Source organism: Bactrocera dorsalis, chromosome 3, assembly GCF_023373825.1.
Source record: "Bactrocera dorsalis isolate Fly_Bdor chromosome 3, ASM2337382v1, whole genome shotgun sequence".
In the NCBI taxonomy this organism is placed as follows: Eukaryota; Metazoa; Arthropoda; class Insecta; order Diptera; family Tephritidae; genus Bactrocera; species Bactrocera dorsalis.
Genome location: NC_064305.1, coordinates 68,941,330 through 68,955,023, shown reverse-complemented (window position 1 = coordinate 68,955,023; position 13,694 = coordinate 68,941,330). Strand labels below are relative to the sequence as shown.

Below are 13,694 nucleotides of genomic sequence, written 5' to 3'. Positions count from 1 at the left end.
ACGAAGGGTAGTTTTGTCGTCTTCATGGACTTTATGTGAGAATTTAACATAATTAAGAGCACAAGGACAATTGTAATGCAAATATAGCAGGCTGGTAACCAGTAAGACCAGTAAAGGCTCGTTAGTGAAATTTAATTACATACAAAATACGCATTTACCCACTGGAGAGAATGCATAAAGTCTTCCGAAGGGGTCAACTTATGATTACACACACATTTTAAGGGCCAAGTGAATGGTTTGACTTTGAAGAAATTTGTAATAGGGGACTTGTCTTTATGCTTTCGGTTTTCTGCGTTCGTGAGGAAGTTAGTCCTGTACGTTAAGAAAGTATCTAACGTCGTGAAAATAAACTGAAACAGTTAAATGACTATATTTTTTAAAGACTATAGCACTTTCTTTTGGTGTATAGGTATAATATATGCTTTCGACCGATTATTAAGTTCTTATGTAATCGATATGGAATAGGGGAGATTCGAGCAACGTATAGTCATAGTTGACGGTAGAAGATTGACTGAATTTTCCCTCTTTCGGAAAAGCATTTGTTATGCGCAAAATAGAGACTACAAAAAGTTTGAGACGCCCACAAATGGATAATACACTTTTGTTTTTTTAGTTGCATTAAATATGTTCGGGCAGCTATAAAGAAAAGTTGTATATAATCGTCCAAAAATGTTGATAAAATTCAAATAGCACGAAGTGATCGCCTTCAAAAAAGTACACCTTATAATAAGAGTCGTTGTGTGCATACGGCACCGAGTTTTACTATTACTTCTCTGAATTTGTTTACGTAAAGGTTCTCGTAAGCCTCGTTATTATGATATGATACGATAATCGGTTCTGATTCAAAAAACATTATACCGTTTTAATTATTTGTGGATTCCGGTTCTAATGTAATGAGTTTCCGGTACCTATTTTGAATATACTTATAACTCTTCGCTGCTATTAAAAATGGTTATTTCTTTCCTCTGAAACGGTCTCCTCTACTTAACGGTTGATCCAAACGTTTAATAATGAAACCGGTTCTATTGATATGATTTTCAATCGATTCTGTCACTACCTCTTTTCTAATCATTAGGTTAATTGAAAAGTCCTCAGTCTGAATCATAGATGGCGCTAATTAAATCCATGATTTTTAGTTAGCCCTAACCTTCAAAGGCCAAGTTTGCCTTTGGCTTGACGAGTTTCTGGGCACTGCCTTAGGAAAATCAATCATCAAGGATAGGTATGCTAAGTTTAGACTTGGTGAAATGAGCACCGAAGACGGTAAACGCACTGGACGCCCAAAAGAGGCCGACGTAAAATTCAAAAAAGTACAAAGCCTTATGAAGATATGAACTGAACGTGTACATCATGTCATTCACGAATATTTAGATATGAGAAAGCTCTGTGCAAAGTGGGTACCGCGGGAGGTCATTTTTGACCAAAAACAACGACGAATTGATGATTCGGAGATGTATGTGGAGCTGTTCAAGCGTACTAAACTTGAGGATTTGCGTCGATATGTGACAATGGATGCAAGATTCATCATTTCACTCCGAGGTCCTATCGACGGTCATCCAAGTGGACTGCAAAGAATGAACCCGCTCCAAAGCGTGGAATAACGCATGAGCCTGCTGGCAAGGTTACTGCATCTGTGTTTTGGGATGTGCATGGAATAACTTTAATTGACTACCTCGAAAAAGGAATAACCATCAAAACCGACTATTACATAGCGGACCGTTTGAAGGGCGAAATCTTCGAAAAATGGTCGCATTCGAAGTGCTGTTTAACGAAAACAGTGTACCGTGTCACAAGTCAGTGAAAATGATGACAAAAACCCATGAAATGGTGTTTGAATTGCTTCCGCATCCATCATATTTTTCAGAACTGGCCTCTAGCGACTATTACCTGTTCTTTGATCTCAAAAGAATGCTCGCTGGAAAGAAATTTTCGTCGAATGAAGAGGCGATCGCCGTAACTGGGTGCCTACTTTGAAGCGAAGAAAAAATTGTAACAAAAATGGTATCGAAAAGTTGGAGGGTCGCTATAAACTGTATATCAGCCTTGAGGAGAACTATGATGAATTTAAAAAAAAATATTTTGATAAAAAGGATATATTTTACTATGGTAGTCCGTGGGACTTTTCAATTGACCTGTTATAATATACCCAATTCGATTACTCAACAAATTTACATAAACAAAACTACCCAACCTTTGGGCAGCAAATTGCGCCCGGGTGTAAAAAACGCGCAACTGAGATGTTGACAATGAATCCAGTATCGGTATAATGGTTTCTTGGAACTACGAGATTTCTTCACATTACACTTCAACAGCTTGCCACTAAGAAAATAAATACCAGTATGTTGAATGCAGCAAATAAATACTACAAATAACTGTGAGTGGTCAAGAGGCAGGCGGCGAGTGGTCAATAGCTTAGCGGTGTTTATTTATTTGCGATTCTGGCAATAAACAGCATGATGCCGCAACATGTATCGCGGTTGGACATGCCATGCAACATTGTTGCGTAATAGAAAGCAACATGTATGAGCAAGTGCTTGTATGTGCATCTGAGTGTGGTGGCGTTGGCAGCTTTCATGCACGAGAAGTAGCACACAACTTTCGTGCTATTTGCCGCTAATTTCTTATACAACAATTTTACACTTGCCTCTATCTATGTATATGTGTGTGTGTGGTTGTTTTTTGTGTTGATTTTTATGTGCGTTGGGGATTTGAACTTACCTCTTGAATTTGTTGCTGCGTCTGCGATTTTTTGGAACGCGTCCAAATACGCGGCGATTGCCTGAATGGCGGCACTGCAAATAAATCGAGATAAAAAAACATTAAATTTAATTTGAAAATATACATACATATGTGCATATGTACAGAATTATAATATAACGGTATATATGATAACTCATATAACCGAAACGAAAATTGTTGTGCTATGAGAGTTCTCAAATCTTTTGGCCGCTACTTTTTTATGCGAACATTTCATTTTCATCATAATTTGTTGTGTTTTTTGTTAAATGAGAAATTGTTTTGTGGTGATGATGATTTAACACAGAAACGCTTTGCGCTTTGTTGTTGGCGCTCGAAGCATTTTGACTGTAGCAAAAAAATAATAAAAAAAAATTTAAAAAAATAATTAAAAAAAAATTAAAAAAAAAATAATAAAAAAAATTTAAAAAAATGGCACAAGTTTAAATAAAGCTGTTATCTGCTGGGTGTGGTTTATAACAATGTATGGCGATGTATTCATGAGAATAAAATTTTTGATTTAAAAAAAATTTGCTTTTTTTTTTCAAATGTTTTTTTCTTTCGATATAAATTAATATTTTAACTTAAACAAAAACAAAAAAAATTTTGCACTGAAGCAAGCATACTCTTCACAGATAAATATGTTTTCATACAAGAACTTGATTTCTATGATTTAGTTTGTATGACAGCTATACGATATTGTGGTTCGATCTGGAAAATTTCTTGAGATATCTTAGCGTTGTTGTTGAAGAATAATTCATATTAAATTTCGTGAAGATATGTCGTCAAATAAAAAAGTTGTTCGTACAGGAAATTGGTTTTGACCGTTTAGTTTGTATGGAAACTATAAGGTGTTTTCCAAAGTAAGCAGGACTTTTTGAATCTAGCGCCCTCTGGTGGCGCCATCTTTATGTCGATTGGTGCGTTAGAATCCACTATCTTTATCGATTGTCCAGTGAGCGATTCGTCATTAACAAAGGTGGATGGATGACTCGCATGAGATATGTTCTCCATGACTTCACACATTTCACTGAATGATTTGAGCCACTCAAATACTTATGTTCGTCATAAAGTTGACTCCCCCAAGCACTTTTGGAGAATTTTCAACAGAAAATTTTAAGCAAACTGCCAAACACACACTAATAAACATATGAAGATCAAATAAAAAATAAAAAAAATAGTATCGATTCGTTTCCGCCAGAAATTTAAATGGATCAGTGAGGGTCAAATTTATCAGGCAGACATACCATGGATCAGTGTATAAGATAACTCTTCGCCTTCTACGGGGCAGGTTGAGCGAACAAAATCCATATTTTGACTCTTCTGTTTCTATTTTAAATTTCTGTTCCTACTTTATGTTTTTTAATACAAATATGTACTCATATTATTATCGTCAACAGGCAGGACTTTTGCTTTTTTCTATGTCAATATCATGCTTTTCCACACAGCTCTTCATTGAAACTAATAAAATATTTTTTGGGGCAATATTCAAAACATTTTTCAGACCCGAACCGCTCTTACTTCCTTTAAGAGGTATTTGAGTTTTGAGAACAGGAAAAAGCCAGAGAGCTCAATGTATCGAATGAAGGGACTGAGTAATGGAGTTTTATGTGTTTATGGTGTTTCCGTAGTAGAGATTTTCTTCTTCCCTTTTCTTTTATTTGCGACTTCATCTGTGCCTCTGTTGCAAGTTCTTATGCTAAATCTGGTGCAAGAACTGAAGCCGCTCGATATTCCTAAGCCACATTGCTTCGCTCTATGAGATCTTGAAAAGTTCCAAGAAGATCCGACGTTTTCGAGCAAAATTTGGGACAAAGAGCAGCCTGAGATTCAAGCGCTGTTCATCCAGAAAATACAACGTTTTGATATGTTTTTTTTTTCAAAATGATGCCGATGAGAACGTGACAGTCAAAGGTGACCGTTATCGCGCCATGATAACAAACTATTTGATACCTGAAATTGAAGCTCGTGATCTCAGCGACATTTGGTTTCAACAAGCCGACATCACTTCCCACACATCGTATCAACCAATGGATTCATAGAGAAAACACTTCGGTGAGCAGATAATTACACGTTTTGGGGCGGTCGATTGGCCACGAAGATCGTGTGATATCACATCGTTAGACTTTTTTCCGGTAAGGATATGTCTTTCTGGATAATTCTGCTTCGATTCAGGCCTTAGAGCATAACAGCACACGTCTCATTCGTGTATACAAGTCGAAATGCTCGAAGGAGCCATCGAAAATTACACTCAAGGAATGGATCATTGAGACGTAGCCGCGGCCAACATTTGAAAGAAATAACAATACCTAACTACCTACTAAATACCAAAGAACATTTTTTCTAATAATAATAAACATTCCCCATTAAATTAGAAGTTTCTGTGTTTTTTCTTTCAAAAAGTAGGGAACGTCGAAATGGATCAGTCTTTATACATAAATAAAACTAAGCAAAATTTTTGTAACACGAAATTAAAAGATCCCTATCCCACAAAATGGCAATTACTTGGCTCCACAGCATGTAACAGTCATCTTAATTGATTCTATTTGGGATAATAAATTTTAACGTTAAATTCTTCACAAAACATAAACCATTTTGAGTTACTAGATTCCCAGCCTGATTTTTATAAAGCGGTAGTAAAAGCTTCTGAATGTGTTCCACTTCGGTTTCCTTCCATATTCGAATCTTAACACAACTATTTTAAAAGGTGTTGCATAATACAAGTAATTTACCTACATTAGTGTATTAGTATTTTTCCCTAACCCGACCATAAATTGATTTTCCAGTGTTTAGCGAGAAGTAGGAAACTTCTCATAAGTCAAAATACCTATATACATACATATGTATGTAGGTATGTGTAATCAAAAGTGGGTTATAACCTAAACAATTTAGGTCAAATGAGATTTACACTTTTCCACTTGAGCCATATATTACTACTTCGACATTCCGAGTTCATTTACTACACACTTGTACATACGTGTAAGTTTGTACTCGTGGAAGATTTAAAGAGATATTTGCAGTAATGCTGCCACTCAATATTGAATCTTTTGTTTGTTTATAATCTAAACATTCGAACTGATTATCCACATTATAAACAATTTCAGCGAAGAAACAATAACTGAAAAGGAATTTGCATAATTGTTAAGCGCAAAAGATTTGAGAGAGGGAGATAGGCTGAGAGATGGAAGAGCGATGTGGAGAGGTGGACAAACACTTACCGTAAACATTGATGCAATTTGGTGGCCTTGGTAACAAAGTCTTCCCACAGCGGCGATGTGTTCTGGAAATAGAAGAGAGAGCAAAGATTATGAAAAGATATTAATAAAAGGATTTTATAGCTAAAATTTAATATAAAGTACTAGTTTTCGTATAAAATATTATCTTAGATCACTGAAATAAGAACCACTTCGAACACTACGAATACAATGGCAATGATAACGAATAATTAACATCGTTAGACTGTTTAAGGTAATGCTGATTAATGCTGAAGAACTGTCTCGAGAAGAATTCTGGATTTATATCCGGCTCAGATGTGTTCTTTAATTACAGTTTCTAAAAATTTGTAACTTACTACCCGAATAGCTAAGTTCTTAAGAACCTAAGAAAATCCATTATGAGTCAACTCTTCATAATGTTAACGTTAATGCAATCAACCTGTAAAATAATTTACAAGAGGCTAAGGCATAGCTTAGGCTACTACCGGGATTACAGCTGGCGGATAGTGCACGGCCTTTGCTAAGTAGATTAGCTGGGGAGAGGAGAGCTTGGCTCAAAATGCCTTATACGTCCAATGCAGAATAGATAAATAGCGCCTTTAAATAAGCTCCTCAAGAGACGAGGGAGCACCAACCCACAAAAGGGAGGCAACAACGCTCCCATAAGGAGTTGTGTTAAGCTTCTTGTGGCCTTCCTGCTCGCATAGATAACCACAGGGTTCATACAGGGCAACTACTACAGAACGGGCGAAAATAGTAGATTGAAGCGGAGACCCATCAGAAAAAAGGAATACACCGCAACAACAAAATAAAAATGGACAAGATAAGGAATACGGGATCGTCTTCCGTAGTAGTAGTAGGATACACAAGCAAGATCAGCAAAACAAGTATACGGGAAGAGCACACAAGCTGCCATCACAGAAGATTCTCGGGCCACACAAAACTCACTGATGGGAAGAAGAGGAATCCTTAGAAAAGTGCAAGAGTATTGAGCAAATAGTTAAAATGGCGATGATAAAACAGAGGAATGTCAGCATGGATGGTAAGCACGGATCGGCATAGCAACACGAACACTTTGACGTAATCAAGAGTTATCGTAGAAACTGACTTATCGAAACAGTGCGACCACGATACGAAAAGAATAGCCAGCGGCAAAAGTTTTGACTAAAAGGAAAAAGAAGATCCACGCAAATGGAGGAATGGTGGTGGAAGCAGCTAAAAACACAGAAAAGAGACAAAAAGAAAATAATATACTTGCAACTCAGGGAGATATAATACGCCTAAGCGACAATTAGAGGCCGTGATCATTAAGCCAGCACTAGGCAATTGCAACGCTGAAGTCCTTAAGAATATCCGTAGCAAGATAAATCTTAAAGAAGCAGGGGTTCAGATTAAAGGGATCCGCAAAACAAGAGTTAGGTGTTACCAAGAACACTCATCAAGAATTTGCAACTGTGGCCGACATTAAACCAAAGGCTGTTAGAGAGTTTAGAGATTTCTGACTCACAACAGAAGAGGCTGCATAAGAAGCGCTACAGGACATCATCGAAGGCTTGACTTAACATTACCTAACACATGAGAGCAGGATAGGGCAAATATGACGCTTCATCATGATAAAGCTATCGTACTGATACGACCGGTACGCAATAAAATTGGTAGGTTTTACTGCGGGACCGTTCCGGTTACTTAGATCCGACTGTCGTAAGAACGGGATCAATAATTTTCCGGCATTTGTAACGGGTTTGTAGCTCATAGGATACACGAATTACATTACAACCCTATTAACGAAATTAATAAATTAAATTTCATATTGACTTTAATACAATTTTAGTCACGACACCAACGCTCACCCACTACTAATTAAATTATGAGCTTTTACGAAAAGTATTTCGCGCAAAATTTTTCACAAATTAAATTCGCAGACAACAGTTACGTGTGAACGACGAAGGGCCCTCAGCAGCGGAGGTGGATAATTGAGCGCAAAAGCAAATTCGCTGACAACAAAGGAGTAACTTTTTGGACAGCGTGAGTGCAAGAGGGCAACAAGAACAACAGCAACACCAAACTACGCTATATGATAAATACAAAAACAAAAACAAAAATGTGAAAATTTATATAAATTGTTGTTTTTGTTAAGAGTAACAATGATTTACGCGCTGCTGGAATGTGAACTAAAATAAAAGAATGGCGATATGGCGCACTGGAGCAACTTTCCGGTAGCTAAGTGATGGAAATTTATTGCTGCGGAAACCCGCTGGGCGAAATTCAATGCGCGAGCGGGAGAGCGGAAGCCCGAAAGAGGTGTGGGGTAATGTACGGCGTATTGTTGAGTGAAATGTAACATTCTCACGGGTTGTTCGACGAGGTCAATTTCATATATTAATAGCAGTAAAAATAAATAAAAATGTAAACAATTGAAATTTTCGGAAATAAAATAAAGTGCTGCTCTTGTTTTAAATATTTCGGGCATTGTAAGCATTTCCTTCCAACCCGTTTAATATGTATTTATATGTTTATGAGTTGATACTCAAGCCTAAATTGCGCAAACTTTTACGCATGGCGGTAAATATGTAAGCCGCCCCTATATACATACATGTGTAAATTCTTATCTTATCAGCATATGCGCCTAAAAGCGTGCTATAAAAATTAACATGCGCACATTTGCGTGAAACCGTGTAACGGCTTATCTGAAAAGAACAATGGGTTTTCGAGTGGTTAGGAGTTGCCGAGAAATTGAGCAGTTTTCATAAAGGTTCACACATTATAGTGACTCTTATCAGTAATTATGACGTAACATGTCAGCTCGAAATAATTTTAACTACCAAATGAGTAAACCTTTTGCTAACACATTTCGTGTATTGATGCGAGTAGCTACTTCCGCCCGTCAAAATGCGCCTATTTTGAAAACACTACCAAAGCAAAAGACAAAAAGGAGGTTAGCTATTATTCAGAATGTGTAAAATATCAGATTAACTGCAAAATTTACGGCCTGACACATAGATGGCGCTACTAGAATTAAATACATATGATTTTACGTGGGCTGCTATAGATATTTCTGGCCTAATAATGTCAATAGGCATATTTATCAACAAAAATGTTTTTTTTTCGTTGGATTTGGCTCGTCTTGGAAGACCCACATGCTCGATTGCTGTTTTGTTTCGGGCTCATAAGCATAGATCCATGATTCGTCACCTGTGACGATCTGATAAACGTCTTTTGAAGCACCGCGATCGTATTTTTTCAGCATTTCTTTACACCAATCCACACGAGCCTTTTTTTGAGCGATTGTCAAATTGGCCGGGATCCAATGAGAACAAACCTTTTTTACGGCCAGGTGTTCATGCAATATCGAATGTATGCTGGTGGGAGAAATGCATAGGCATGCCTCTATCTGAAGGTATGTTACATGACGGTCTTGCATTATCAGTTCACGTACGGCATCGATGTTTTCTGGCACAACGGCTGTTTTTGGACGACCTTCACGAAATTCGTCTTTGAGCGAGTGTCGGCCACGATTGAATTCGTTGTACCAGTTTTTCACAGTGCTATAGGATGGTGCTTCATAGCCATACAAAGATTTTAGTTCATCGATGCACTCTTGTCGTGATAATCCACGTCGAAAGTTGTGAAAAATGATCGCACGAAAATGTTCACGAGTTAATTCCATTTTTTGGACGAGATGAATTTTTTAATTCCCTGTAAATAAAACAATTCACGATTAAATGACAAAACGTTCTGAGTGATGTTATGCTAAAAAATGTCAAACTTTCCAATGGAAATGTCAATTGTTTGCGTATGAGAAAGGTATATACATGATGGGTGCCGCGCGAGCTCACTTTTGACCAAAAGCAACGACGAGTTGATGATTCGAAGTAGTATTTAGTGATGTTCGAATGAAATAAACCCGGGTTTTTGCATCGATATATGACAATGTTGTAGAACCTGAATATCATCTTTCACATATCCCGCTACATTCATCAATAACAAATTCATTTACTTATATTAATAAAATATAAGTTCATCACGAATTCATAATAAATTTTAATAAGTAATACATACACACACATATGTATGTATTTAATTGTGATAACAACTGTCAATCAACTTGCTGCTCTTTTAATTCTCACCGACCGTTGGCTATGATTGAATTGAGCTCAATGAGCAACTAATTAAGCGCGAAAGGCAAAAATCAATGCAGAAGAAATTGCATTCCTCATTTTTCTTATTCTTTTTACAAGCAAGCAATCAACACAGCGCCGAACGGGCGAGCAGCGCTCTTCGAGTCCAAGTAGGTGAAGTAATTAAAAAGGTGGCAAGCAAAAACAAATGTGAAATGTTATCAGCACAAATATGTAAGTGTGTGTGTATGTGTGTGTGTGGAGGCACAGGATGGTATTATCACGGGTCAGACGACAAGCAAATGACAGCTATCACAACTTTATTGCACATTAACGACTGGCACTGTCAGTGCTGGTGCTGCCAGCGTTGCACGTTTGGATTGGAAAAGGTGAATAAATATACAAGCGCGTATATATCATTATTTATATGTACACTCGCATATAAACGCTGGGTGAAAATTAAATGCATTTAAAAATAAAATTTAATTAAAAACACCGCTGTGTGATTACAAACTCGTACATATCTATGTTCATGGTTGTGTGTAAATGTGGTGGGTAGTAAACACATACATATATTCACAGCTGTCAAACGAGGCTTCGGCTTAGATAGCGGCATATTGCTAAAATGCAGAGATGTGCAAAATATTAGCATACCCTACATACAATAATTGTGTTAGGTATTTCGTTATTGGAATAAAAAGGCTTGAGTTAAGAGATTAGATACAGTTCAAAAAAATCAATAAATTTAAAAGCTTTATCAGAAAAAATTCGGGAAACTCGCTTTTTTGGCTTTATAACTGCATGTATGTAATCTTCATACTACTGTAACTTACCACACATTATTGAAGTATCGCAAAATAATTGATTGTCTTAATAGGATGGAGTCATGTGTAGAAGTACACGCAAGAGAGGAAAATTCTCTGATCGCCATTCACTGGGGAGTGGCCAGAAACGATTCTTTTACATATGACTCAAGCAGCTCACGACTTCCGGTCTTTGACCAAGTATCCTCTGGGTAGCCTAAGAACATCCGTTTGAAGGCGAGCTAAAATGAGAAAGCGAAACATCCCCTGCATAGGGTTGTGCGCTGGGTTGGGACCCGCCACGTACACCCCCATTAAAAACTAAACAACAGCCTCAGAAGGGAAACCCCCCTTTTGATGACGACCATAACAAACGCTTTAAGGTTTATAATTTAATGGCATGCACCTGGAATGTCCGGTCCTTTAATTGGGAAGGTGCCGCTGCGCACCTGGTTGATGTCCTCGTAAAAATAAAGGCTGACATCAACGTCTATCAAGAAGTGCAATGGACGGGGCAAGTACTGAGACGAGTAGGTCCTTGTGGCATTTACTAAAGTGGCCCCGAAGGAAAGAAGGTCGATGTGACCAAAAATGCCTAATATGACTGCTTGAAGCGCACCTAAAAGAGGTGCGTCAAAATCGTGCTTGGTGGATTTAATGACAATGTAGGCAAAGGTATCTTTGACCTAACGATCGATAAGTTCAGCTTCCATGAGGAAACATCCTCAAATGGGTTGAAGCTGATCGACATCGCCGGTGCCCGAAATATGGTTATATGTAGTACTAGATTCCAGCATAAGAAGATTCATCAAGCTACCTGGCTGTCTCCGGATCGAAAAACCACCAACCAGATCGATCATGTTGTGATAGACGGAAGACACGTCTCCAGTGTTTTAGATGTGCGTGCGCTCCGAGGACCTAACATCGACTCGGACCGCTTTCTTGTTGCAGCCAAGATTCGCACCCGCCACTGTGCAGCAAAAAAACGCACGCCAACAAACACAAGGAAGGTTCGACGTCGAGAAGCTGCAATCACAACAGACAGCCGAACGATTCTCTACTCGGCTTGCACTCCTGCTCTCTGAGAGCACTCGTCAACAACTCGGTATAAGGGAACTGTGGGACGGTATTTCAAACTCCTTACGTACAGCTGCAACCGAAACCATTGGTTTTTGGAAAGTGCAAAAGAACAGCTGGTACGACGAGAAGTGCCGTGTCGCAGCGGAGAGAAAACCTCGCAACGTTACGAACGACCACAACACGTGCGGGATGGGATAGATACCGAGAGTTGAAGAGGGAATCGAGACGCAATTTCAGACAGCAAAAGGAAGAGGCCGAAATGTGTGAGTACGAAGAGCTTGATAAGCTGACCGACAGGGATAATGCTCGAAAATTCTACGAAAAAATGCGGCGGCTTACAGAAGGTTTCAAGACCGGAGCATACTCTTGTAGAACTCCCAAAGGTGATCTAGTCTCCGATGCCCAAAGCATACTTAAATTATTGAGGGAACACTTTTCCAGCCTGCTGAATGGCAGTGAACGCACAACGCCAGGAGAAGGCGAACCCGATTCCCCAATCGATGACGATGGAGCAGACGTTCCATTGCCCGACAATGAAGAAGTTCGAAAAGCAATTGCTCGCATGAAGAACAACAAAGCGGCAGGGGCCGATGGATTGCCGGCCGAGCTATTCAAACACGGCGGCGAAGAGCTGATAAGGAGCATGCATCAGCTTCTTTGTAAAATATGGTTGGACGAAAGCATGCCCAACGATTGGAATTTAAGTGTCCTCTGCCCAATCCATAAAAAAGGAGACCCCACAATCTGCGCCAACTAACGTGAGATTAGCCTCCTTAATATTGCATATAAGGTTCTATCGAGCGTATTGTGTGAAAGATTAAAGCCCACCGTCAACAAACTGATTGGACCTTATCAGTGTGGCTTTAGACCTGGCAAATCAATAACCGCCAAATCTTGGAAAAGACCCTTGAAAGGAGAATCGACACATACCACCTCTTTGTCGATTTCAAAGCTGCTTTCGACAGCACGAAAAAGAGTAGCCTTTATGCCGCGATGTCTGAATTTGGTATCCCCGCAAAAATAATACGGTTGTGTAAGCTGACGTTGAGCAATACCAAAAGCTCCGTCAGAATCAGGAAGGACCTCTCCGAGCCGTTCGATACCAAACGAGGTTTCAGACAAGGCGATTCCCTATCGTGCGACTTTCTCAACCTGCTTCTGGAGAAAATAGTTCGAGCTGCAGAACTAAGAACTTGTATAAGAGTATACAACTGCTGGCGTATGCCGATGATATTGATATAATCGGCCTCAACACCCGCGCCGTTAGTTCTGCTTTCTTCAGACTGGACAAGGAAGCAAAACAAATGGGTCTGGCAGTGAACGAGGGCAAGACGAAATATCTCCTGTCATCAAACAAACAGTCGTCGCACTCGCGACTTGGCACTCACGTCACTGTTGACTTTGAAGTTGTAGATAATTTCGTCTATCTTGGAACGAGCGTAAACAACACCAACAATGTCAGCCTAGAAATCCAACGCAGGATAATTCTTGCCAACAGGTGCTACTTCGGACTGAGTAGGCAATTGAGAAGCAAAGTCCTCTCTCGACAGACAAAAACCAAACTCTATAAGTCACTCATAATTCCCGTCCTGCTATATGGTGCAGAGGCTTGGACGATGTCAAGAACGGATGAGTCGACGTTGCGAGTTTTCGAGAGAAAAGTTCTGCGAAAGATTTATGGTCCTTTGCGCGTTGGCCACGGCGAATATCGCATTCGATGGAACGATGAGCTGTACGAGATA

At 39.0% G+C, this 13,694-nt stretch overlaps 1 protein-coding gene across 28 annotated transcripts in view; it reads right to left on the bottom strand.

The window, feature by feature from the left end:
- LOC105228998 (protein MTSS 1) overlaps positions 1 to 13,694 on the bottom strand; it is a 135,947-nt gene that overhangs the window by 41,573 nt on the left and 80,680 nt on the right. For all 28 annotated transcript variants that reach the window (XM_049453131.1, XM_049453143.1, XM_049453154.1 and 25 more), the window contains exons 3-4: positions 5,955 to 6,016; positions 2,719 to 2,792 (exon numbers count right to left, since the gene is read on the bottom strand). In XM_049453131.1, the coding sequence (XP_049309088.1) occupies positions 2,719 to 2,792; positions 5,955 to 6,016 (136 nt within the window). The remainder of the gene's footprint in view (positions 1 to 2,718; positions 2,793 to 5,954; positions 6,017 to 13,694) is intronic.